At 40.1% G+C, this 24243-nt stretch overlaps 1 protein-coding gene across 1 annotated transcript in view; it reads right to left on the bottom strand.

The window, feature by feature from the left end:
- Window positions 1-24243, bottom strand: part of LOC149096541 (uncharacterized) — a 62116-nt gene that overhangs the window by 21571 nt on the left and 16302 nt on the right. The window contains exons 6-16 of the mRNA XM_089280916.1: window positions 22709-23223; window positions 17411-17861; window positions 14925-15308; window positions 13678-13863; window positions 12706-12900; window positions 12013-12198; window positions 11639-11824; window positions 11093-11278; window positions 9325-9507; window positions 8320-8502; window positions 742-1056 (exon numbers count right to left, since the gene is read on the bottom strand). Coding sequence (XP_089137042.1) covers window positions 742-1056; window positions 8320-8502; window positions 9325-9507; window positions 11093-11278; window positions 11639-11824; window positions 12013-12198; window positions 12706-12900; window positions 13678-13863; window positions 14925-15308; window positions 17411-17861; window positions 22709-23223 — 2970 coding nt within the window. The remainder of the gene's footprint in view (window positions 1-741; window positions 1057-8319; window positions 8503-9324; window positions 9508-11092; window positions 11279-11638; window positions 11825-12012; window positions 12199-12705; window positions 12901-13677; window positions 13864-14924; window positions 15309-17410; window positions 17862-22708; window positions 23224-24243) is intronic.

The following is a 24243-nucleotide window of genomic DNA, read 5'->3' on the forward strand; positions in this document are numbered from 1 at the left end:
AATGACGCGCATGATTTTGTGTAAGGCAAATTTTCCAAGTTTACTGCGCGCAAAAAAATGTTTCCTTTTAAATCTGAGCAGTCTTGTTTAGCTAGTTAGGGTTAGCTACTTAACTCTCGCTTCTGTACAAATAAGAATAATGATACGCGTGCATTTCACTTTTGTCATTTTAATCATTTTGTTTAGAGAACACGGCAGTGGTTTTCTTTTCCTTTTCTTTCGAAAAAATTGGGTCTGCTTCCGTGGAACATTCTTGAACGGTGCATAAGAAAGTCGACGTTCTACAGAGTTAAAAGCTTCCTCCGTTTCTTTGTAAACGTTCAAATATCAAATGTATGCTGAATTTGCCGCAAAACTTCCACCTCCCAGTATTTGGTGATGAAACATGCTTTGTACCTCGCGTACACTCACGAACGATCTCACGATTGTAGTGTATTAATTGTGCCAGAAGTAGTGTTCATTGGCTATTAGTGGCCATGCTAATCAATGCCAGTCAGTCAAAGTGGTAGACATTTTCCAAAGGGAATGTCTCAGGCGTAGTTTTTCGAGCGGACTGTAAAGGGAAGCTTGGAAAAAAAAACTCACTTGATCGCAGATTAGTCGGATTGTGAATAAAATTATCCTTTCGTCAAATCTAAATGTACAAATCACATTTTCTCTTTTCTTGGTAGAAACTAGTCGACAGAATTGGGCACTTGAACTTACCGCAGTTGTAACCATTCACTCATAATTGTTACTTACCAAGTACAGAAGAGGTTGTTGTTAGTTTCACTGTTGAGGCAGTCGTTGGCTCGACGCTGACTTGTACAGAGCGCAACGTCGTAGACATGAACGATGCTGCACCGGACGATCCCGGTGTGGCTGCACTGGGAGATGCCTGTACCGCAATTGACGATCCGTTAGGCGATCCCACGGTTATTGTTGGGCCGGGCGATACCATAGATGTTACAACACTGTAAAATCCTTCAGTTGTTGTTATTGCACCGGATACCTCCACAGCTGATGTCACGGTGACACTTACTACCATGCTGGAGGATAGCGCTTCGGAGCTCTTGCCTAAAAAATGTGCGATTGAAAAAACAAGACTTCTGGCATCAAAAGAATAAATAATTGAAAATCTCTTTGACAGGAAAACGCATGATGAAGCATTCCCGGTATTATCCCTGGTGAGGTAAATGGTCGACCATGCATTCTAACACAGAACATTAATCATTTGTCGAGAAAGCATGAAATCCAAGAAATGCATGGAAAAAATATAAGATATCATAACGCTCGGATTTTCCGCCCTAAATACTTAGATTACTGGCAGTCCACCTTATTCCTTTCCTTTCCTTATTCCCCCCCCCCCCCCCCATCCCCAGAAAAAAATACAATATTCAAATTAAAACGGCAGTTCTCGGCGGCCACGACTACCTGGAATTCTTTTGGCTTGATTCTCATTTTGTAAGAGGCTTTGCTTCCATTATCACGTTGACTAAAAAAAAAAAGATACTCCGAGTAATTTTGTATCAGTGATTCTGATATTAGACAACAAGTCACAAGTGACATCATCAAGAAATATCCAAAATTTGATTCCTTTAATAACACAGAGAAAACAATATTTCTATTTAACAGTGCTGACACTTTTATTTGTAAAAAACTAGGTTACTTTACATATGAAACACTACAAATAAGAGAACTTTGTAACCCTAGAACTTAAAATGAAGAATCTTGTAACTAACTATGTTTATTTTTCTTTCTTGTTGCTGTTGTAATTTGTTTCGTTTTTGAATTTCTATTTAGCGATTCTGTATTTAGGTAACACCTAAATACAGTTGTTGTTGTTGTTGAATCATCCCAAAGGAACGCATCCTTTGTCTTCTATATTGACGGTGGTTAAATAATGATAAAATGAGCGGCAGCCGCGACATAAGAATCAAACGAAACTAATAAACACTACCTTTTCAACACGAGACACCCTCTGCAAACATAACACTTCGAATTGGATTCAAGGGATGCCAAGAGGGAAAGAAGAAGACATTTGAAACAAATAAGGGATGAACAGACCCTTAGTATTACAGGATTAGACATAATCGGAAGTTCAGACACGCGAGGTATTTTGTTATACAGGGAAGAAAGAGAATGGGAAATGTTTGGACAGTGAAAATGCTTGAAGTAAATGTTATCAGAAACCGCTCGCGTTGAAATGCCCAAGTTTCTGTTGAAAACATAAAAAAAGTATATACTCAACGATGGCCCAAGGTTTTTCCCCAACTCTTCTCTTCTTGGTGAAACTTATACATTTTCTAACCGAGTTAGACGTTGTCACAGCGTCTAGTTGTCTTATAATGCGTTTAGATGCGTTTACACTAGGCCGATACCGTGCTCCTCACTAAGCCCCCCACGACTTCGCCGCCAAAACAACAGCACTCGCGCACGAAATCCCGCTAGCTACGTAGGTCAGTCTGATATCCAGAATAATCAAGGCTATATAAGTCCTATCACACGAAGCTAAAAGCCTCTGAGTCTGAAATCACTTACCAAAACCATGATTATTGTGGATATTACGAAAAACCGAATTCAATAATTGTTCAAGTGAACTTTGAACATTAAGTTGTGATTAAAAACAATTTAGTCTGAAAGTTGCCTGGAGACTTTATTCGATGCTAAAACTTCCTTGGATATTTGGGTATTTTCGGAGTCAACTTTGTTCAACGTTATATTTATGTTCCGTATTTGAAAGTTGTTTAGCTGCGCTCCACAGATCACAAAATATTATCCGCTGCTCACACAGCAGATATTAAGACCTCAATGTATCGTTATGTCCTCAATTACTTGGAATGACTCCAGAGGTCTTGGAATGACCTTACTTAATTCAAGCCGTCAAAAGGTGTCTGGTAATTTTTTCAATTATTCCTTTTCTCATAAAATTATTCCTTTCCTCAAACTTAATAATAGTCGGTGAGGGAATGGTTATGGAACCCGACAAGTGATAAGTTTTTGGTCGCTTTTTTGGCTATGGTTTACTTCCGATTGGGATCCGAACTAACCAACAGAAACGTTTCGGTTCATGAAAACAAAGCATATTATGCACAGTCGTGGACCTTCCAAAATAAATCTTGTCATATTTGTTTGCTCGTTTGCCTGGGCTTTCTAAACATTTCCCTCTATTAACAATGCACTGTCGGAATAGCCATTAGAGAGGTATTGTTGTCGCTGATTCAATTAACACTTGGTCAATCTACGAACCCGAACAGATTTCCGGCTGTTGCCGGCCGGAAATCTTTTCGCAGAAAAGATGTTGTACTGCAATGGGACAGCAGTCCCACAATAAGATTAAAGCGGTTTACAACTATGGTTTGCTATTAAAAAGCAGATGAAATATCCGTAGATTTGAATAAATAGCATTATTTCCCCCATTCCAAGCGACCAAAAATCAGTTTCTCCCAGGCATAAATATTCGATTTCGCAAAATGCTAGGAATCACCAATTCTTAAGAGTGCTTGATGAATATTTCCGAGTTTGGCAATATAAGAAGGATTACGAGAGATGAATTTGAAAAATTTAATCCAACTTTCTCACGGGTGCGCCCTTGGTGACTCGACCCTCCCATTCAAAACACCGGAAAAAGGACCATCCATATCCCGCTTTCATCCCCTATGTTTAGAAATTTTCTGTCGTTAAACAAAGTGCTGTTCTATCATAGCACTAGGCAGTGTGCAGTCTGTTTCGAAGTCGGGTAGGGGTTATTAGGTGAGTCTGCAGAGAGTACAGGTATGAAAATCAAATTGACATAACATGATACGAACAGGAAGACACATCACATTCCTTGTCGATCTTGGTTAAGAGAACCACCAAATCCAGCTTACCTGAGGGAGATATTGTAGAAGCCATTACGATATTGTCATAACTGGACAGCTTTAAAATATAAACTGTGCATAGCAGCACAAAACGAACTCTTCCGTATGCGCCCATCGTTGCTTTGGAATGTTTACTGTGTAATGTAAACTGGGATGAAGTCCGAAGACTTATAGATCAAGTGTAGGCTATAAGAGAAGAATGGGGAGAAGTGGAGGGAAAGGTATTTTTAGAACGACTGTACCGTGACTTAGGTCATAGAGGTTGACTAAACATCATGCAAGCCACGTCATTCAGTGCTGAAACGACGGTGCCTCTGCAAACGTCTGAAAATACCTGCAAATAAAGTTGCTGTAGTAGTATAGTAGGCAGCTAGCATTCATTCGCAACATTCCCATTCAGATGTCCTTTCAGTGTTTTCAGTTAGAAATGATACTGTGCTAACCCTCGCGTAAAAACCAAGCGCTTCAAGAACCTCCGGGCAGAAATTTCCCACTATGATTTTAATACCCAAAAATATAAGAACCTGTTTAGCCAAGCGAGATCGAGCAGGTTCTTATATGTGGGTTACAGTTAAATTATGAACTGTTGTTATAGAGACGACATTACATATACATTTTGTAATCACTTGTTTTATGCTTATCGTAATACACTTGTGAATAAATTCTATATATTTAAGGACCAAACCCAAGTTTACTATTTTTCTGGTAATTAAAAACTATATCTCCTTCACAGAAAGTAAGACACAAATAAAGAACTTAATTAGCCTACATTGCCAATAATTTCCCCAAAATAAAAAAAAACCTATTTTGCCAGAGTTAAAAAAACACATAGGTTGTTACACGCGGGTTTTCACTGCAATCATTTTCTGAGGGTCTGGATGGGATGCTGGAAAATCAGTTATCAGTTAAAGTTTCGGGGATTTCTCAGCTATCGGTAAATTTTTGCAGATTTTAGATCTGGCCTGTCAGCTAGAAATCGAGTCATTTCCCAGCTGACGGTTAAGAGTGTTACCAATTCTCAGTTACCGGTCAAACCTCATAGACTCCCTTATTGTCATCACCAGAGGATTAGACGGACACTCGATCAACTTCAGTCCTGGTCTTGAATTGCCATGGTACCAATTACGATAACAGCATTGTGGTTCACATCTTTCCTTACTTGTGTAGCAGGAGATTTTTCCCTGCTAAAGAATTGAGCGAGAGGTGAGCGAGAGGTGGCCTGCTTCTAACCAAGATCTTTATATCAAGTGGATCAGGACTTCGCTCAAGGAGCAAGTCATTTTATTTGTGGCCTTTTCTCATGCAGTTACATGCAGAACTCCAAGATTGTACTAAAAGGCTATTTGTCATATATGGTCTGCAGCCAATAGCATTTGAACAGTTCAACCTGGTTTACATAGTTAAAAGAATAATTCTCAAGTGTCGCATTTTTACAACATTAACTCTGAGGGCTTGGTTCTAACAGCAGGTTGCAAACAGCTGTGTGATTGGCTTTACGATCTCAACATCGAGATTCTTCCTAATCAGAGAGATATCTATGTTTTACTAATAAATGTCCCGTGACATTTGCTTGCCACCAAGTACGGCCATTTCGACTCCAAGCAAACTGGACTGGATGCCAATGACGTCCCCAAGTTCCCCGAAGAAGTTGACTGAAGATGCATTCAGATTAGTGCTCGGTAAACAGCTGAAGTTTCGTATGTCCTGCAAGTAACTTAAGAATAAAATCAGTACCTGTACAGCTAAACAAGCGTGAAAATGCGTGAAAATGGAAGATGACGAAAACGAAGAAGAACAGCAGGAAGAAGAGGAAGGAGAAGAAGAAGAAGAAGAAGAAGAAGAAGAACAACAACAACAACAACAACAACAACAACAACAACAATGTCAAAGCATAAAGAACTTAATTAACTATGAAGATCATGTCTTATTCAATGTGGAATATGCATCTTCTAAACTCCAACTAAACATTCGGGATCTTTACAGACAGAACATTTCTTGATATCAAAGATGACGACAGCTCAGTGTGACACTCCAGCGACACTTTACGAGGAAGAAAAATTGATACTCTGTAAAATCAGAAAAATGACAAAAGAGTCAGTACATTGGCACAAAGCTTGTCATAAACAGAAGATACCTATTGTTATAGAGTACGGAAATATGCACTCTGCAAGACCAGAAAAATAACAAGAGTCAATCGATCCGCACAAAGCTTGTCATAAACAGAAGATACCTGTTGTTATAGAGTAAGGAAATATACATTCTGCAAAACCAAGGAAAAAGCAAGAGAGTCAATACATTGGAACAAAGCTAGTTGTAAAAAGGAGAAACCAGTTTATCAGTTTCAGTGATCTGTATTCTTTACCCTGGGGACGCATTAATCCGTCCAGATGGATCATGCGTCTGCTGTTTTATGCGTCTACGACGAACTAAGCATCGGTTCGAGCTGCACAAGAAAAGAAAATAGTTAGCCCTGACGCCGAATTATCTGTCCTCTGCCTGACTTCAGTGCTGCAGACACGTTAAAACCTCCGGACGCATAATTCGTCTGATGCTCGTCTTTTACATCCAGACGGATGACCCGTCGCGGCCAAGACGCACTAAGGCAGATAGCTCGTCTTGACGTGTAATCGCTCTTGTGTCTGTATTTATACTGAGACGTATTACCAGACTGTACACACTAAAACTCTCGCCCAAGTCCGTCTAGACGGAATGTGTCTCAAGTATAACAAAGAACCAACAACAGTGAATGTATCGCTAGTGGGCCTCATCTCGAAGTACGCGAGCTGCGAAATAGAGATCTATTGACGATATTATTTAAAGCGACGATCATATATTGATCTTTCTGCTATAAGATATCTCTATACGATCTGCTATCGATTGATCCATGCATCTGTAGAATGCACAAGATCAAGCGCGTAGCCTCAGAGGCAACGATTGAAGATCGACTTTTGCGATCTTGCAATCGAGGCGAACAAGATGGCTGATTGGCGATGTTGCATCCATTGATTAATGATCCAAGATCGCCAAACAACACGAGATGAATTGTTTTGTGCATTAAGCAACGGGTTGATAACGAAACTTCACAAGTAGAGAGTAATCAAATTTCGAAAGAGATTACCGACTAATCAAAGTGTGAAATGAATAGCACAGTTTCTTTTAATACAACGAGAAAAAATAAAAGATCAATGACAGATACAGGCTAAAACAATGCGGTATTATGGAGCCGAACGAATGTCGAGTCACGGCCGCATTAATAGGTTGATATGAAAATGTGTAAGAAGGTCAAATTTAAAAGCGTGTAATAATTTTTACCCAGGCTCCGTTTAATACTTGCCTTAATTAAGGCCTAAAAATTACCGCACAGATATTCCATTCTCTTCCAATATATTTAATAATTAGGTTATGAGCTCTAGATTTCTATCACGCTTATTATTTTAGTATAAATCTACCAGTCGTTCAAAACTTTATCTAAATCCTCTTCACAGACACCTCAAAACGCAAAAACAAGCAAGCGCCGCCATTTTGTTAACAAACGCACACTGCTGAGCTACTCACTATCAACAACAGAATAGACAATAGAGAAGCCAATCAGAACGGCGTTCGAGATAGAACGCATACAAATATAAAGTACTTACTAGAATGATTTGTTCATGACTGCCGTTTACAGTTGCAGCTGACCGAAGTTATTTCTACACCAATCCGAAAGCAGCCGCAAAGAAACAATAAGTGATCAGATTTGGGGAAGCTCAGGAAAACGTGTAACCGGTAAAAACCTTTGCATGATATTACCGCTGTAACGAATGCTGTCAAACACGATACGTTAAATGCAATCTTTGTTACGATTGAGCCACTACGACAGGGGCATCCAACGGATCGTTTCGGTAAATTATTTGTTCGGAAGGCCTTTAATCCCCTCTGATTTTCTGAAGAGAATTGTCACCTCGAACTTTCGTGATATGAGAAATTTAATGTCTGTTGTTTTCGAATTGTAAAAAATGTCGTTTTAGGTACCGAAAAAAGGTCAGCTATCATTTTCGGAAAGGCGATAAGACCTAAGGTTTTTGGGGAATGGACGAAAAAGCCCTAATAAATTCGAGAATATTCAAGTTCCCCTAGAATAACCGAACAGACAAAATTTTTTAGCGCAACCTAAAATTAACCTACAGAGCTTTAAAACTACTCCAGATAACCTAAAACAGCGTTTAAAAGCATTTGAGAGAAAACGGTCGTTGGGTGCCCCTGACTATGATCTAGCACTCGAGAAAAATTGCATGTTAATGACTGGTGGAGAAAAGAAAACCTTGGCGCTGATTGGTTAACCAGGCTGCATTAGTGTTATTCAATACAAAACTAAAAGTAGACACAAAAAGTAATTTTAAATTTGCAGGCACTGGAAGATTGCTTCGTATTCCACAAATCTCTAATAATGCATTAGACACATGACTTGATATTACTGATAAACCGCTTCTATGCGGAATACCTCTGCAGGCGAGGTCAGTTCCACTCCAAGTTCCATTTTCTGTACATCCTCTAACCACTGAACCTTTCGCTTCAAATCCTTCCTTACAAGAAAACCTGCACACGGTGTTGTATAACATCTCTGTTGTATTGCATCCTAATAGCTCGCCATTAGACGGTGGTGATAAGGTCGGGCACGTGACAGCTAAATGGGTAGTAAATCAATGGTTTACACAACAGTTTCTGCATAGTTACATCGTGTTGGTGTCATGAAACAACGTCGGAAAAGAAAGTGAATAACGTGGCCGTCGTCAAGGTGATTGGGCCTCACGCAACCACGAAAGCGACGGTAACAAAAATGAACGTGAATTAAATATGAATTAATATATTTTACTTACGAATCTCGCAATAATCTAAATTGATGCAATTTACAGCTATTGCCGTGAAAACTAAATCTTCCACTAAACAGAGCGATTTTCAACTGAGTGTCGTAAAACCAAAATGTAACCAGTCACAAAGGATACAGTCCAGGAATCGATCAAAACATAAAAAAAGGGTTGGACCACTTGACTTTTGAGGGAAGGTGGGTGATCTTGTAGAAACAATATGTTGCAAGCATAATTGTACAAAAACATTTATGTAGACGGCCCTGCAAAAAAGAGTCACGCACCTCAAGTGAGTTGAAAAAAGTATGTTATATGGAGATATGAATATCATGCATACACACGTCTCGAGAAAAAAAAATTTCTTAGTGCATGAAAGGGTTTAAAAATATTCGTGCCTGTTCGCCTACCCCCACCCCCGGCTCAAAAGTCAAATGGAACACCCTTAATTACAAATTCATGTATCTGACGCAATTCCTGGGAAAGCGTGTTTTGGTGAGTCACGAGTGGTTTTGGTTTCCACTTCTGATTTAAGCCAATCGTGAAGCTCGATCGTAGTAATGCTAAACCAAGAACTTTTCGACACTCAAGTAAAATCCGCTCTAAGTAAACGAATTCTTTAATACAAACGAAACGGTAAATACCTGTGCAGACGGGGTTGGTTCCACTCCATGTTCCATTTTCTGTACATCTTCTGATCATCGAACCCGACGCCTCAGATCCTTCATTACAAGAAAATCTGCACACGGTGTTGTACAACATCTCTGTTGTATTGCATCCCAATAGCTCCCCATTGGTTGGTATTGATAGCGTCGGACACGTGACAACTAAATAGAAAACACATGTAAATGAATGATTAATCAATTGCATGATTGGCGAGTCACGTCGTGTTGTTGCCGCCAAACAATGTCAGGAAACAAAGTGCAACACAGCCACTGTCAAGATGATCTGTAGTGACCTTAAAGTCGATTAAAAATGAATAAACATTTTACTTACGGCGAAGCTCGCAAAAATCTAATGTAAGTTTATCTAACGCATCTATTGCTGAAAAAACTATCTCTACAGAGTTTATTTACTTTTTTGCTATGCAGGCAGAGGCTCTTTGAGCTTCCTAGAAAGAATGTATTCTAGCAGGATGATCAGACATAAAGCTAGCTCTTCTTCGAAAAGACTGGTGCCCATCAAACACACCGTGAACAGAAGACCACCTGCCCCCGGAAAAACTCCCATAAAACTGCCCTCTGCTTGTTCTGCCCCATACGTGAAGACCTCAAGTTTAACCACACCTCGTCCTGCCCGTACTCAAAAAGAAATCCACAACGATCTATTACACATTCTCCACGTCCTACACATGGAAATACACATATCTGAATGGTCGTCTCGTTGTTTATTCGCTGATAAATCTTGATTACGCGCATTTTTGCATTTTGCATTGCAAAATTGCTTTGGAATTTTAGCTTAAAAAGTCTTCAATTGCAGGCTTTAAACTACTCTCTTGTGATAGTCTATACTTAAACAATTACACTATTAGTCCTCGTTTTCAATGAGTAATAGTGCACCCGCCCGCTTCTCTTTGAGCATCGCACTTAGAAAATTTGGGGTAGTAGTCTAGTTGTTAGTTATTTCATCCTCCCTTGCACGTATTTTGGCAAGAAAACTCTCCTCCACTCCAAAGTCCATTCTGCTGGCATCCTCGTACGCTAGAACCAATGGCTTTATAGCCGTCAATGCACGAGAATCTATAGATAGTGTCGTTTGGATACTCTGATGAATTCCCAGTGCAACCATATCGCACCCTATTAAGGGGTGAAGGCAGTGAAGGGCAAGTGACGACTTAAAAAAACAAGACAATAATTAAAAGAGCCAATGGGCATTTTGCAACAAATGGTCACGTGGTAGAGAATCCGCAATAGGTTATTTTCGTATTCTCGATATTGGACTGGAACTAGCTTGCAATGGAGGCTCATGCGGGGGAATATCATTAAAAAGAGATAAATGTCATTTGCATTTGAAAAGACTCCCAGCATTAGCCTCAGCTGCAAGGTAGCTCCAGTCCAGTACCGAAAATACGAAAATGGTCTATTCTGAATGTCAAAACATGGCTTAGGCGGGATGCAAAATGAGAGTGAAAATTGAACGTAGCTTGTCATAAAAGATGCTAGCTTTTGTACCATGTGACCGTATTTGTAAAAGATCCATTTCTTTGCACTTTGTTAACTGATGGAACAAGGCATGCACTGTCGACTATCGAAGCTATTTAGTCAGAGTCAAAGAGATATAGACTGACTGATGTTTTAAACAATTAAGTAATCCTCAAGAAACAATTAAACCCTAAGGGTGGCACTTATTTTGTGGACAGAAGATCATAGCAATCAGAATTTGTGCAATTATCGCAGAGTTTTAGGAACATACTCTGACAAATGAAGTCTTGTCCAGTCCAAGTTCCATTGTGTTGACATTTCCTTGCTTGAGACCCAGACCCTACATAGCCATCGTTACACGAGAACTGACAGACAGTATCATAATACATTGTTGCATTCCATGGACATCCAAGTCTTGTACCATTGGACGGTGCAGACAACGCTGGGCACGTGACCACTGCAATGTGAAATGATATAGTATTTAGTAATTATAATCTTCGTGGAAGGCGCGGTGGCCTCATGGTTACTACGCTGGTCTCTGGATCGAGCGGTCCGGGCTCGAGCCCAGGCCGGGGAAATTATGTTGTGTTATTGGGCTAGACACTTAACTCTGAAAGCGCCTCTCTCCACCCAGGTGTATAAATGGGTACCGGCGAACTTAATTCTGGGGGTATCCCCGCGATGGACTAGAATACCAGCCGGGGAGAATAGAAATATTTTTAGTAACTTCGTACTACGACAACCAGGATTAGCTCGGGTCCCATTGGCCACCTGGCTTGTATACAGACTTCATTAAAATCTTCATTGCAATACATACTTTGACAAGTGAAGTCTTGTCCGCTCCAAGTTCCATTGTGCTTACATCTCCTTGCTTGAGACCCAGACCCTATATAGCCATCATTACACGAGAACTGACAGACAGTATCATAATACATTGTTGCATTCCATGGACATCCAAGTCTCGTACCATTGGACGGTGCAGGCAGCGCTGGACACGTGACCACTTGAAAAAGATATAACATATATTGATAATAAAAAAATGCAAAGAAAATTATGCAATGCTATGTATAACACGAATGTTGTGTATAAAACGTGAGAAGCTGATGTTAAAAACTCGCAACGTTTTGACTAGACTCGAAAAAAGGCATTCCTCTACTAAGTAGTAAATAAAATCGTCAGTGAAATGCGTACTTTGGCAAGTGAAGTCTTGTCCACTCCAAGTTCCATTGTGTTGACATCTCCTTGCTTGAGACCCAGACCCTATATAGCCATCATTACACGAGAACTGACAGACAGTATCATAATACATTGTTGCATTCCATGGACATCCAAGTCTTGTACCATTGGACGGTGCAGGCAGCGCTGGACACGTGTTCACTGCAGTATGAAATTATAATAAGAAGCAAGTTATACTACAACACGAAAGTTTAAAAAGTCTCGCATTGCGTCAATAATGATAAGGCCTTCTTTTTAAATATGTAGCCGCGTGGCAACTTTTATGTAAAGATATTTGCTATATTTTTCCCGCTACAGCGGGCCCATTCATTAGCTAGTTCATGGTCACATGACATCTAACAATGAAACTGTTTCCATCAAAGTGCCATGAGCGGGCAACATTGCGAAAACTATGACGTCAAACGGGAAACAGTTTACTGTGACCCGCGAATGTTGACCGCTGTTGCACGTCATTTGTCAAGAAAGTGATTATTTGTTTTCCACCAGTTTGACCTATTTGCTTCGCTGTATAACAAATCCCTTGATGACTTGAGATTCTTGGGAAACAAAATTCATTGTTCCCTTCGGGACCAGTCATTAAGTGCTAACTCTATAACTGTATTGGGAGAATTCGCATAAGTCTATAAGTTGTTTAGTTCTCGAGTTTACCTTCACATCTGGGTATTGTATTGTTCCACTCTCCAGGATGTTGGTTGCAAGGAGCAACACATGTGACTGTTGACGAGCCATTCAAACGATAGCCAATTGCACAGGAAAAGTTACATTGTGCTCCATAATGATTATCACAGCTACTCATGCGCAGGGGACCTCCTGGGTTTACCGTCAGGGACGTGCAATTGATAACTGGTAAGGAAAAATGGAAAGAGCTTAAAACTTTTATTTCTCGTAAGGATAATTTTGGTACATATAGAAATTTAAGAATGCTGATATATTTATTCATTATAATATAAGTTTTGGTAATCTCCCTCTAACAATGAATCAAATATCAACCGCCTGTACTCTTTTAAATGTTATTTCATAAATCGTTCTGCAATATATAACATGCTCTCCCTAGTTGATGACGACGTTGATTCTCATCCGTCTGTGTTCTTGACAGCGCACCGCTATTATATTGAGAATATGGATACCAATCACTCTTGGTAAATCAAGAGTTGATTATGATGGATTCCCTATATTGTCTGTGAAAAGAACTCTTTGAAAACTTGCTCATAAAGAGTTTAAGTGGATTTTTATATAGATAACGAAATCTCTTTTTACTTTTCTTGTTGTTGGACGAAACATAAAGAGCTGACAAGCAACTCAGTAGATTATTTACAATAGCCTGTTCTTGTCTCGAGATTGGGGTACCACAACAAGTTACTATCTTGAAGAGGTTAAGTGTACTTTTAGACAGCAAAAGCTCTCTTTTATGGATATAACATAAAAAGCTGACAAGCTACGCCATAATGTATTATTTGCGGTAATCTCTTCTTGGCACGAGATTTTTTTACCAGAACAAGTCACTGGCCTTTCGCTCATATTGGGTCCATAAACTTATGATATCTGCTGTTTTGGCTCTATCATCGATAGTCAGGAGATGTAGTCATTACTTAAATCCTTATTGCAATATGTTTTACATACTTTGGCAAGTGAAGTCTTGTCCACTCCAAGTTCCATCGTGTTGACATCTCCTTGCTTGAGACCCAGACCCTATATAGCCATCATTACACGAGAACTGACAGACTGTATCATTGTACGTTGTTGCATTCTCTGGGCATCCAAATTTTATTCCATTGGATGGAACAGTAAGCGCGTGACAAGTGTACGCTGCAGTGCGAAAAAAGAGCACAAAGATAATTTAAAAGAACAGTTGACCCTGCCGTGAGTAAAAGCAACTATGCATTTGGTAAAGTGTCCGAAAAAAATCGCTCTTTTGGAGGAGACAAGGAATTTATAAATGCTGTAAGAGAGCTAAATTTGCGATGTACAGTTTTCTATGATACACTGTTCGTAATAATTTTAAGATCTAGGACTGTTTATTGTTTATTTATTGATATAGTTAGACTGTTAGTCGTTAATTGATCATGCAATTTTTTTTTTGAAACTTTTTTTTATATATTTTTCTCGGCATGACTGTATTGCTAGGGGCCTAATCAGCCTCATCAACCCGAGTTGAAATAAAGTTACTTACTTACTTACTTGCTTGCTTGCCTACTTACATACTTACTTACTCACTTACTACTTGTTTTCGTTACCAAAGGCTTAGTATCCATGTCGTGTCACTTAGGATTTGAATAAGTCATTTTCGAGTTTCCTTTTACCTCTGTATCAAAACGTGGCTATGTGCAAAACCATTCATGCGCAAATGTGTGTGGCCTACAGGTTTTGCATGAGAACTCGTTTTGAAATGGAGGCAAAAGGAAACTAGGAAATGGCCCATTAAGAACTTTTGTATCGCTTACGGTGTTCAGAGCAGAAAGCTAATGTTGATATCCATCAAGGTATTTTTCAAGATCGCATTTAAAGACATTGAGAAATGCCGTCCTATATATACTTTTCTGATGGTTTAGATAAGTGTGGCGTATATTCTTGAAAATTTATTTACAGATGGATTAATGTATTTGTCAGTTAGGGGCATAGTTTGAATTTTTCGAAGAGTAACCCTGCCACATTTATATGTAGGCCCTCCTCCACCCCCCTTCCGTTGGGCTCGAGAGTCTAATGGGTTAAGCGGTCAGTTTCGACAGTCATCTTTTCTCCAAAAGAATACCATTAATTCAAGCATCAATTTAACCTGTTTCGTAGCAGTAAAAACGCGTTAAATCATAACTGTAACTTGATGTTTTGGCTGCTGTCTGAAATAATTAAAAGAATCCTGAGAAACTTACCTGCGATTCCGTTACCACAATACCGAGCTGGGCAGTAATACGTCCTCGGTAACTCGTACACGAAATAAGCACCACAGTTCTTTATTCTGATAGTTTCATACCCGTTTCTGCAGCAGATGTTTGAGTATGAAAAACAGACACTTCGAGTAACCACACCTTCAGCGACTGTCGGGTGTGCACCAGAAAGCCAACCTGGATAGCGAGTACCGCAGTGACGTTCGGGAACACATGTGTCCGCCATCTGATCTCCAGCAGCTCCTTGGAAACGATACCAACCTGGTACCAGGTCATCCCTATCGCATCTATAATTGCTGGCGTTGATCACTAGGTGTCCTTGAGCGCGGTCTGCTTCACTCAGGACTGTGTAATTGTTACACCCATCAACTATAAGTAAGGACACATCAGTTAGCTACAGTAACAACACAACTGCGTTTCTTGATTGGTAGGTGACAAATAACAAAGCCGAGTGAGTCAAAATTGATAAAGAACTGGGAATAATGTCTAAAAACTACTTAAGAGGGATTACCTTGAGTGTAAGGCCTATATGGGTGATTCACTCTCTTTCCTTGATAATCTCTTGGTCAAGATTGATAAATGTTTAGCAAGCAGGAGAGTTTAAAAAATATCCTGATGCAGGGATATTGTGATTAAATGTTGGAGGAGTACCTTGCGGTGAACCAGCTTTCCATTAAGTTTGGAGTAGAGATCTATAAATGATTGCAGTCTGAGAAACCGAAGATGAACGTCGCCTGATGGGCCACCATGTTTGCACACACACTTTCGCCAATTTCTTAAGCAAACACGCTAAGTTCTAGAGATTTGAATTTCAACCAACTAGTTATTCCGGTGTGTTTTAATTAAGGTACCTTTTAAGGCCCCATTTATATGGTCTCGGGTACCCGAGGCAACCCTCCCCGAGCGTTGATATGTGAAAACGTAGTCCCTGTAGGCCGAGTCAAAGTTGACCCTGCATGATTATTCATAACCCTTCTTGAATAATGAAGTGTGCAAATATCCCTCTTTCTTTGCTTTTCCCTTGGTCATTCGATCACAGATCACGCCGAGAGTTGTCTCGGTTAGGCGAAAAAAAGCATTTCTTTGAAGAAAAGTTGTCCCGCTTGCCAGGGTTACTTTCCCCTCTGAGGCGAAACAACTCGCTCACCCGAGTTGTCTCGCCCCCTGGGACGGCTTTGCGATCCTAATGTAAACGTTGGGTTGAATTTGCAAAGAAATGAGCTAAAAGCTACCTTAGCCGGGGTAACTCGGGGGAGGGCTGTCTCGGGTACCCGAGACATATAAATTGGGTCTAAGAAGAAAAAAAAATTCCAGTGACACGGTAGGTTTTTTTTTTTGTTTGCGGTACAAATAGGTGTGATGTCGACGTCCCCACGTGGCTGGAATTTAATTATTTGCATTTGGTTATTATAGCGACCTTAAGCAAACCACGACGGTAACGACAACGAGAACGCCACCAAACAAAAGGCTTAATAAGCAGAACAATGGCTGTGCACGTCTCAGCCGTCCTTCGCAAAACAGCAACGTGAAAGTTCTAAGTTCTGCATATTTTAGAGGACGCCAAAGACGGCGGCTAATTTTTTGTATTGTTAATGGCATTGAACTCTGGCATTACATATTTAATTTGAGCAACTTCTGCCATTGATAGGCGCACTAAACAGATCTAAACAATTGCGAAATTCCAAGGTAAAATATAGATTAACTTTTTAAGAGGCGTTGTCCTCCGGGTCGCCGTTGTCATTGCTTAAGCTCCCTAATTTTTGTCTCACTCTGAACGACAATGCTCAGAGACAGAGACAATGGAGTGTACGTAAGTTGTCCGGTGTTGGGGTTGAGAGAGCACACTTGATACCTTTTACAGACAAAATGACAAGAGAAAAATACCGTATTTTGTAGAAAAAATTAAAGCAGATATTTAGAGAGGAAACCACATCAGCCTTAGCCGATTTTCATGCGGGTCCTCTATCCCGTTCGAATTGTATATTGGAGATGTTCGTTTTCATGGAAAGAGGAAAACCGGAGAACCCGGAGAAAAACCATCGGAGCAAGTCGAGAACAAACAACAAACTCAGCCCACACATGGCATCGGGCTGGAATCGAGCCCGGGCCGGCGAGCGCTCTCACCACTGCACCATTCCTGCTCTCCAATATAAATGTTGGATGTTCATGATAACGAACTAGAGGATAAGAAGGGTTGTAATATTTTTACTAATACGGTAAGAATTGCGTAACATGGAAGCTTCTGTAAACGCATATGTTACGTATTACCAGTAAGAATTATGCTCAGATTGATAAGATACAGCCTTATTGTCATTCGGAGGGCTTCAGAGCCATCTTAAATTCGAAAATTTAAGATGGCACTGAACCACCTCTATAGAATGCTTTAAACCTTGTTTGATGATTGATGATGATGATTGACTGATGACTGGTCGCTGAGTGACACACTCAAACAAGGAAATAAGACAACTTACCTGCTATGCCGTTACCACAATAACGAAAATCGCAATAAGCCGGCTTTTGTAACTCATACACGAAGAAAGCTCCACAGTTCCTGACTCTAATATTGTTACTCCAGTGACAGCAGTTGCTTGACCAATACCAGTAATAGTACCAGTAATAATACCAGTAATAATACCAGTCTTGATAACAGACTTTACGAGTGACCACACCTTCAGCCACTGTCGGGTGTGAGTCCTTTAGCCAACCAGGATAGTGAGTACCGCAGTGACGTACGGGAACACATTTGTCCGCCATCCGATCTCCGGCAGCTCCCTGGAAACGATACCATCCTGGTATCAGGTAATCCCTATCGCATCTATAATTGCTGGTGTTGATCACTATGTGTCCTTGAGCGCGGTCTGCTTCACTCAGGATTGTGTAATGTTTACATCCATCTACTGTATATAAGGACACATCAGTTGGCTACAGTAAACGACAAAACTGCATTACTTAACTGAACTGTAGTGACAAATAACAAAAACAAAATGAGTCATGAGTGAAAATGACAAAAGCGATCATCTTGGATTGTTGACATTGTTCAATACCTTTTTTTTTTTAACACGGTCTGCTTTACTCAGAACTGTGTGGTTTTTACACCCAGTTTACAGAGCCAGCCTTGCATCAAAGTCCCAGACTAAGCCCGGAGCTGGAATGACGCTCTTGGAATTGGGTGACACACTATGAATTTGAACATAGTGCGTTATAATGCTTTAGAATAATTTGAATTTGCCCTCGCCCCCAAATAAGTAAGTATACTTATAAATGTCTCGCCCGTATAGGGTCACGCCTCTCTACAAAGCGATACACTGTTGGCTTGAATCCTAACCTGATCGAAAGAAATCTCGCAGGCAATTAACTCCAGTAAAATTAAATTTCGTTCGTTGAGCATGTCAAATAAATTACTTGAAAGGAGTATAAAATATTAGATAGATATTTCACTCTGCTCATTAGCATGTTCTTCCAAAGTGAAAATGATGCGCATTATTTTGCATGAAGCAAATTTTCTAAGTTTACTGTGCGTAAAAAAACATTGTATCCTTTTTGAGTTAAGACTTCTTGTTTAGCAACTAAATTCTCACTTCTCTACAAAGAAGAATAATAATACGCGTGCATCATGGACACGTGAACAGTAATCGACGTCAAAATGAACCTCAGAATTTATTATGAGTCAAAGCCCCAGCCTAGTATCACTAGAATTTTTTGTATTATTGGAATAAAAACGTTCTCTGGTTAAAAATACATTAAGAACATAAGCTTTCGGCTATCAGTCTATAGCCTTTAACGATGAAAAATGTGGCGCGCAAGCGAAAATATATACGAATGGGGTGCGAAAAATTGAGAATGGAAACAAGCGTGAAAAAAGCTAGAAGATAAAAATGTAAATGAGGCCTGATTACAATAAAATCGAGTATTGCCTAGGCAACGGTTTTGAGTTGTTTTCCGCGTCGACTGTTTTTGCTGTGTGCCAAGATTCTAGTGTTTTTCGAACGCGGTAATTGCCTTTGTCAATGACACAAGTATTGTCGAAATCAATGGAGTGATTGTTTTGCCACGCATGGTTGGCAACATTAGAGCCATTTGAATAGTTCTTCAAGTTTCGTTGATGTTCCTTTTTTCGGGTTTGGAAGCATCTTCCGGTTTCTCCTATGTAATTCCAAGGGCAGTCTTTACATGGAATTTTGTAAACAACATTACATTGAAAATCTGAGGGTTGTCTGAACTTTGGTGACGGGAATTCTTGTTGAAGGGTTTTAAGTGGTTTGTTGACAACTCGGATATCATTTTTGCGGAGTAATCTTGTGAGGGGCTCGGTTAGGCCGCTGATGTAAGGGAGACATGCAAAACCCTGGTACATATTAGATGGATCAGCCCATTTGAAGAACATAGAAACCAGTTCTTCTGGTGGAGGAACTGTAGATGGGGGTGGCTTCTTATTGAGAATGTTAGAAATAACAGCCGGTGGGTAACCATTAGCTTCTAACGCGGCCCTAACATGATTGGTTTCACGTGTTTTTTCCTTCAAAGCTGCTAGGGAGGTTGGATGCCCGGAACAAGAGGGTCGAGGCCGTGCTGATTTTGTGTTCTTTTGCATGATGGGAAGAGAAATCCAAATAATGGTCAGTATGGGTTGGCTTCCGAAATATATCAATAAAGGCAACTCCATTTCTTTCTACAACACATTACGATCCAGAACAATTCTCAGCACAGATGACATCATTTCTCTACTGGATTTCACTCTTTCAAACAATTATTTTGTCTATAATAACTGCATATACAAACAGATCCACGGCTGTGCAATGGGCAGTCCAGTTAGCCCCATTGTTGCTAACCTCTGTATGGAAGTGATCGAGGATTTAGCTATCAGTACCTCACCAGTCCCAGGCGCGGTGGCCTCATGGTTAGTGCGCTCGTCTCCGGATCGAGCGGTCCGGGTTCGAGCCCTGGCCGGGGACATTGTGTTGTGTTCTTGGGCAAGACACTTTACTCTGACAGTGCCTCTCTCCACCCAGGTGTATAAATGGGTACCGGCGAACTTAATGCTGGGGGTAACCCTGCGATGGACTAGCATCCCATCCAGGGGGGAGTAGAAATACTCCTAGTCGCTTCATGCTACAGAAACCGGGATAAGCTCCGGCCTGATGGGCCAGTTGGCTCGTATGCAGACTTTACCTTACCTTACCTTTGCCTCACCAGTCCCACCAAGGGTTTGGAAACGATATGTTGACGACAGCTTTGTGATTATCAAGAAGGACGCCGGTTCTTCCTTCCACGATACTCTTAACGCCTGTGATCCCAAAATTTCTTTCACAATCGAACTTGAAAACAACGGCCAAATTCTCTTCTTAGACACCTTGGTTTCCAGAAGAAATGGAGTTGCCTTTATTGATATATTTCGGAAGCCAACCCATACTGACCATTATTTGGATTTCTCTTCCCATCATGCAAAAGAACACAAAATCAGCACGGCCTCGACCCTCTTGTTCCGGGCATCCAACCTCCCTAGCAGCTTTGAAGGAAAAACACGTGAAACCAATCATGTTAGGGCCGCGTTAGAAGCTAATGGTTACCCACCGGCTGTTATTTCTAACATTCTCAATAAGAAGCCACCCCCATCTACAGTTCCTCCACCAGAAGAACTGGTTTCTATGTTCTTCAAATGGGCTGATCCATCTAATATGTACCAGGGTTTTCATGTCTCCCTTACATCAGCGGCCTAACCGAGCCCCTCACAAGATTACTCCGCAAAAATGATATCCGAGTTGTCAACAAACCACTTAAAACCCTTCAACAAGAATTCCCGTCACCAAAGTTCAGACAACCCTCAGATTTTCAATGTAATGTTGTTTACAAAATTCCATGTAAAGACTGCCCTTGGAATTACATAGGAGAAACCGGAAGATGCTTCCAAACCCGAAAAAAGGAACATCAACGAAACTTGAAGAACTATTCAAATGGCTCTAATGTTGCAAACCATGCGTGGCAAAACAATCACTCCATTGATTTCGACAATGCTTGTGTCATTGACAAAGGCGATTACCGCGCTCGAAAAACACTAGAATCTTGGCACACAGCAAAAACCGTCGACGTGGAAAACAACTCAAAACCGTTGCCTAGGCAATACTCGATTTTATTGTAATCAGGCCTCATTTACATTTTTATCTTCTAGCTTTTTTCACGCTTGTTTCCATTCTCAATTTTTCGCACCCCATTCGTATATATTTTCGCTTGCGCGCCACATTTTTCATCTGTTAAAGGCTATAGACTGATAGCCGAAAGCTTATATTTTTAATATATTTTTAACCAGAGAACGTTTTTATTCCAATATGTCTTATCCTGGTTACAGTTCTATTTTTATTTTGTATTATTATTTATTTATTTTCCACAATCAATGTTTACAATGAGGTGTTTCAGCTGAGTAACTATGTAATAAGTATTGAATGAAATGATTGCCTCGCGCTGGCTTCGCTGGCAGTTTTTCTTTCGCGTGTGTTGAGAAATAGAGAGGCTCTGTACGTTTTACATTTTCGGAGCTTCGGCTATATTGTGATGAGACGTGCTTCGTACCGTACCATGCGTACTCTCGCGAGTAGTGTGTACTGGAATTAATTTTTATTGGCTATTAGTTGGCGTGTTGATCAATACCATAAATTTTCAAATATCATAAATTTTTTCAAGCCACCGGTAGAGGCAATCGTGCTTGGTTAGGTTAGTGGAACGGCGAGTAAAATTATTCATTCATCGAATAGCCAAATCAAAATTTCTCTTTTTCCGGTTAAAACTAGTCGACAGTATTAAGTAACCGGCTAAACTTAAGGTAGTTGTAAACATTCATCGATTTAAGAAATAGAAAACATGTACCGTGTTTCTATCGTGCTATAGAAACACGAGTAAAAGTTTGGGAGAAAAAATGCAGAACGAGAAATGTTGTGGGAACACGAGCCGCAGTGTTTCCAAAGCTTTTTCGAGATTTCCTAAACTTTTACGAGTGTTTCTATAACTTGATAGAAACACAGAAAACATGTAGGAGCGTAGTTTGTACTACCAATATTTAGTATAAAATAAGTTCCATCTTTGTATCTCAGTTGTAGTTTGATCTTAGCTCATGAAATCTCATCAGTAGACGAAACCGGTCGATTAATAAGCTCAGTTTTACAAAATCATTAGTTGTTGCTGCGTGTCGCCCACAAGTATTCTTATTAAAAAAAAAAGATTTATAAACAATTGTAGTCTCATAAACCGGAGATGAATGTTGGCCTGATGGGCCACCATGTTTGAAGGCAGACTTTCCCGAATCTCTAAAGCAAACACGCTAAGCTCTAGGGATTTAAATTTAACCCAGCTAGTTATTCTACTGTGTTTTTCGGTGTCGGAGTTTATTAATTTGCATTTGGTCATTATTGTCTCAATGCAACGGCAATTGAGAGCCTGGAACAGAAACTCTTTCGCTTCTTACAATAAAGCTAAGTTTTGCGCCAAATTGTTACGGAAACCGCTGCTGGGGTTGAGAGAGTGAATAAAAAGGGAAAAGTACCTTTCTTCGTAGTAATAATGAAGGCAGATATATGTTGGTTGTTAATAATAAAGAACTAGAGGATAGAAATGATTCTGATGTTTCTACAATACGCTAAGAATTGCGTAACATGGAAGTTTCTCTAGACACACGTGCTACGTAATACCAATACGAGTTGTGATCAGATTAATAAGATACAGCTTTATTGTCATCCGCAGGCGTTCACAGCCACCTTACACTGGAAAAGTTAAGACGGCACTGAACTACCTCTGCAGAATGTTTTTAAAGTTTGTTTGATGATTGATGATGATGATTGCTTGATGATTGATTGTTGACGGACACACTCAAAAAGTAAACAAGGCAAATTACCTGCGCTACTGGCGTTACCACAGTAACGAAGATCGAAATAAGGCGGCTTTTGTAACTCATACACGAAGAAAGCCCCACAGTTCCTGACTCTTATGTTGTTACTCCAGTAACAGCAGTTGGTTGACCCGTACCGGTTATAATCCCAGGAATCATAACAGACTTTACGAGTGACCACACCTTCAGCAACTGTCGGGTGTGTGTCATTAAGCCAACCTGGATGTTGAGTACCGCAGTAATTCGTGGGAACACATTTGTCCGCCATCTGATCTCCGGCAGCTCCTTGGAAACGATACCAACCTGGTACCAGGTCATCCCTATCGCATCTATAACTGCTGGCGTTGATCACTATTTGTCCTTGAGCGCGGTCTGCTTCACTCAGGATTGTGTAATTTTTACATCCATCTACTGTAAATAAGGACACATCGATCAGCTGACAACAGTAAAGGAGAAAACTGCATTTCTTAACTGAACTGTAGTGACAAATAACTAAAACAAAATGAGTCATGAGTGAAAATGAGAAAAACGAACATGTTGGATTGTTGACATTGGTCAATACCTTTTTTCTGAACACTGTCTGCTTCGCTCAGAACTGTGTGGTTTTTACACCCAGTTTACAGAGCCGGCCTTGCATCAAAGTCCCGGGCTATGCCCGGAGCAGGGATTGACGCTCTTGGAATTAAATGACACACCATGAATTTGAACATAATGCGTTATAATGCCTTAAAATAATTTGAATTTGCCCTTCCTTTTAAATAAGTAAGTGTACTTATAAATGTCTCGTCCGTATAGGATGGAGCCTCTCTACAAAACGATCCACTCTTGGCTTGAATCCTGACTTGATCGAAAGAAATCTCGCAGGCATTGAAGTCCAGTAAAATTAAATTTCGTTCGTTGAGCATGTCAAATAAATTTCTTGAAAACAGTATAAAATATTAGATTGATATTTCACTCTGCTCATTAGGATGTTCTACCAAAGTGAAAATGATGCGCATTATTTTTGCGTGAAGCAAATTTTCTAAGTTAACTGTACGTAAAAAAAAATTGTATCCTCTTTAACTTAGACTTCTTGTTTAGCCACTAAATTCTCACTTCTCTACAAAGAATAATAATAATACGCGTGTATCACGGTCACGTGAACGGTAACCGACGTCAAAATAAATGAATCTCAAAATTTAGTATGAGGCAAAGCCCCATCCTAGTATCACTAGAATTTTTTTGATTATTTGTTTATTCTCCAAAACCAATGTTTACAATGAGGTGTTTTAATTGAGTAACTATGTAATAAGTATTGAATGAAATGATTGCCTCGCGCTGGCTTCGCAGGCAGTTTTTCTTTCGCGTGTGTTGAGAAATAGAAAGGTTCTGTACGCTTTACATTTTCTGAGCTTTGGCTAGATTGTGATGAGACGTGCTTCCTACCGTACC

This window comes from Orbicella faveolata, unplaced genomic scaffold (assembly GCF_042242905.1).
Source record: "Orbicella faveolata isolate gen_17 unplaced genomic scaffold, um_ofav_v1 contig_48, whole genome shotgun sequence".
In the NCBI taxonomy this organism is placed as follows: domain Eukaryota; kingdom Metazoa; phylum Cnidaria; class Anthozoa; order Scleractinia; family Merulinidae; genus Orbicella; species Orbicella faveolata.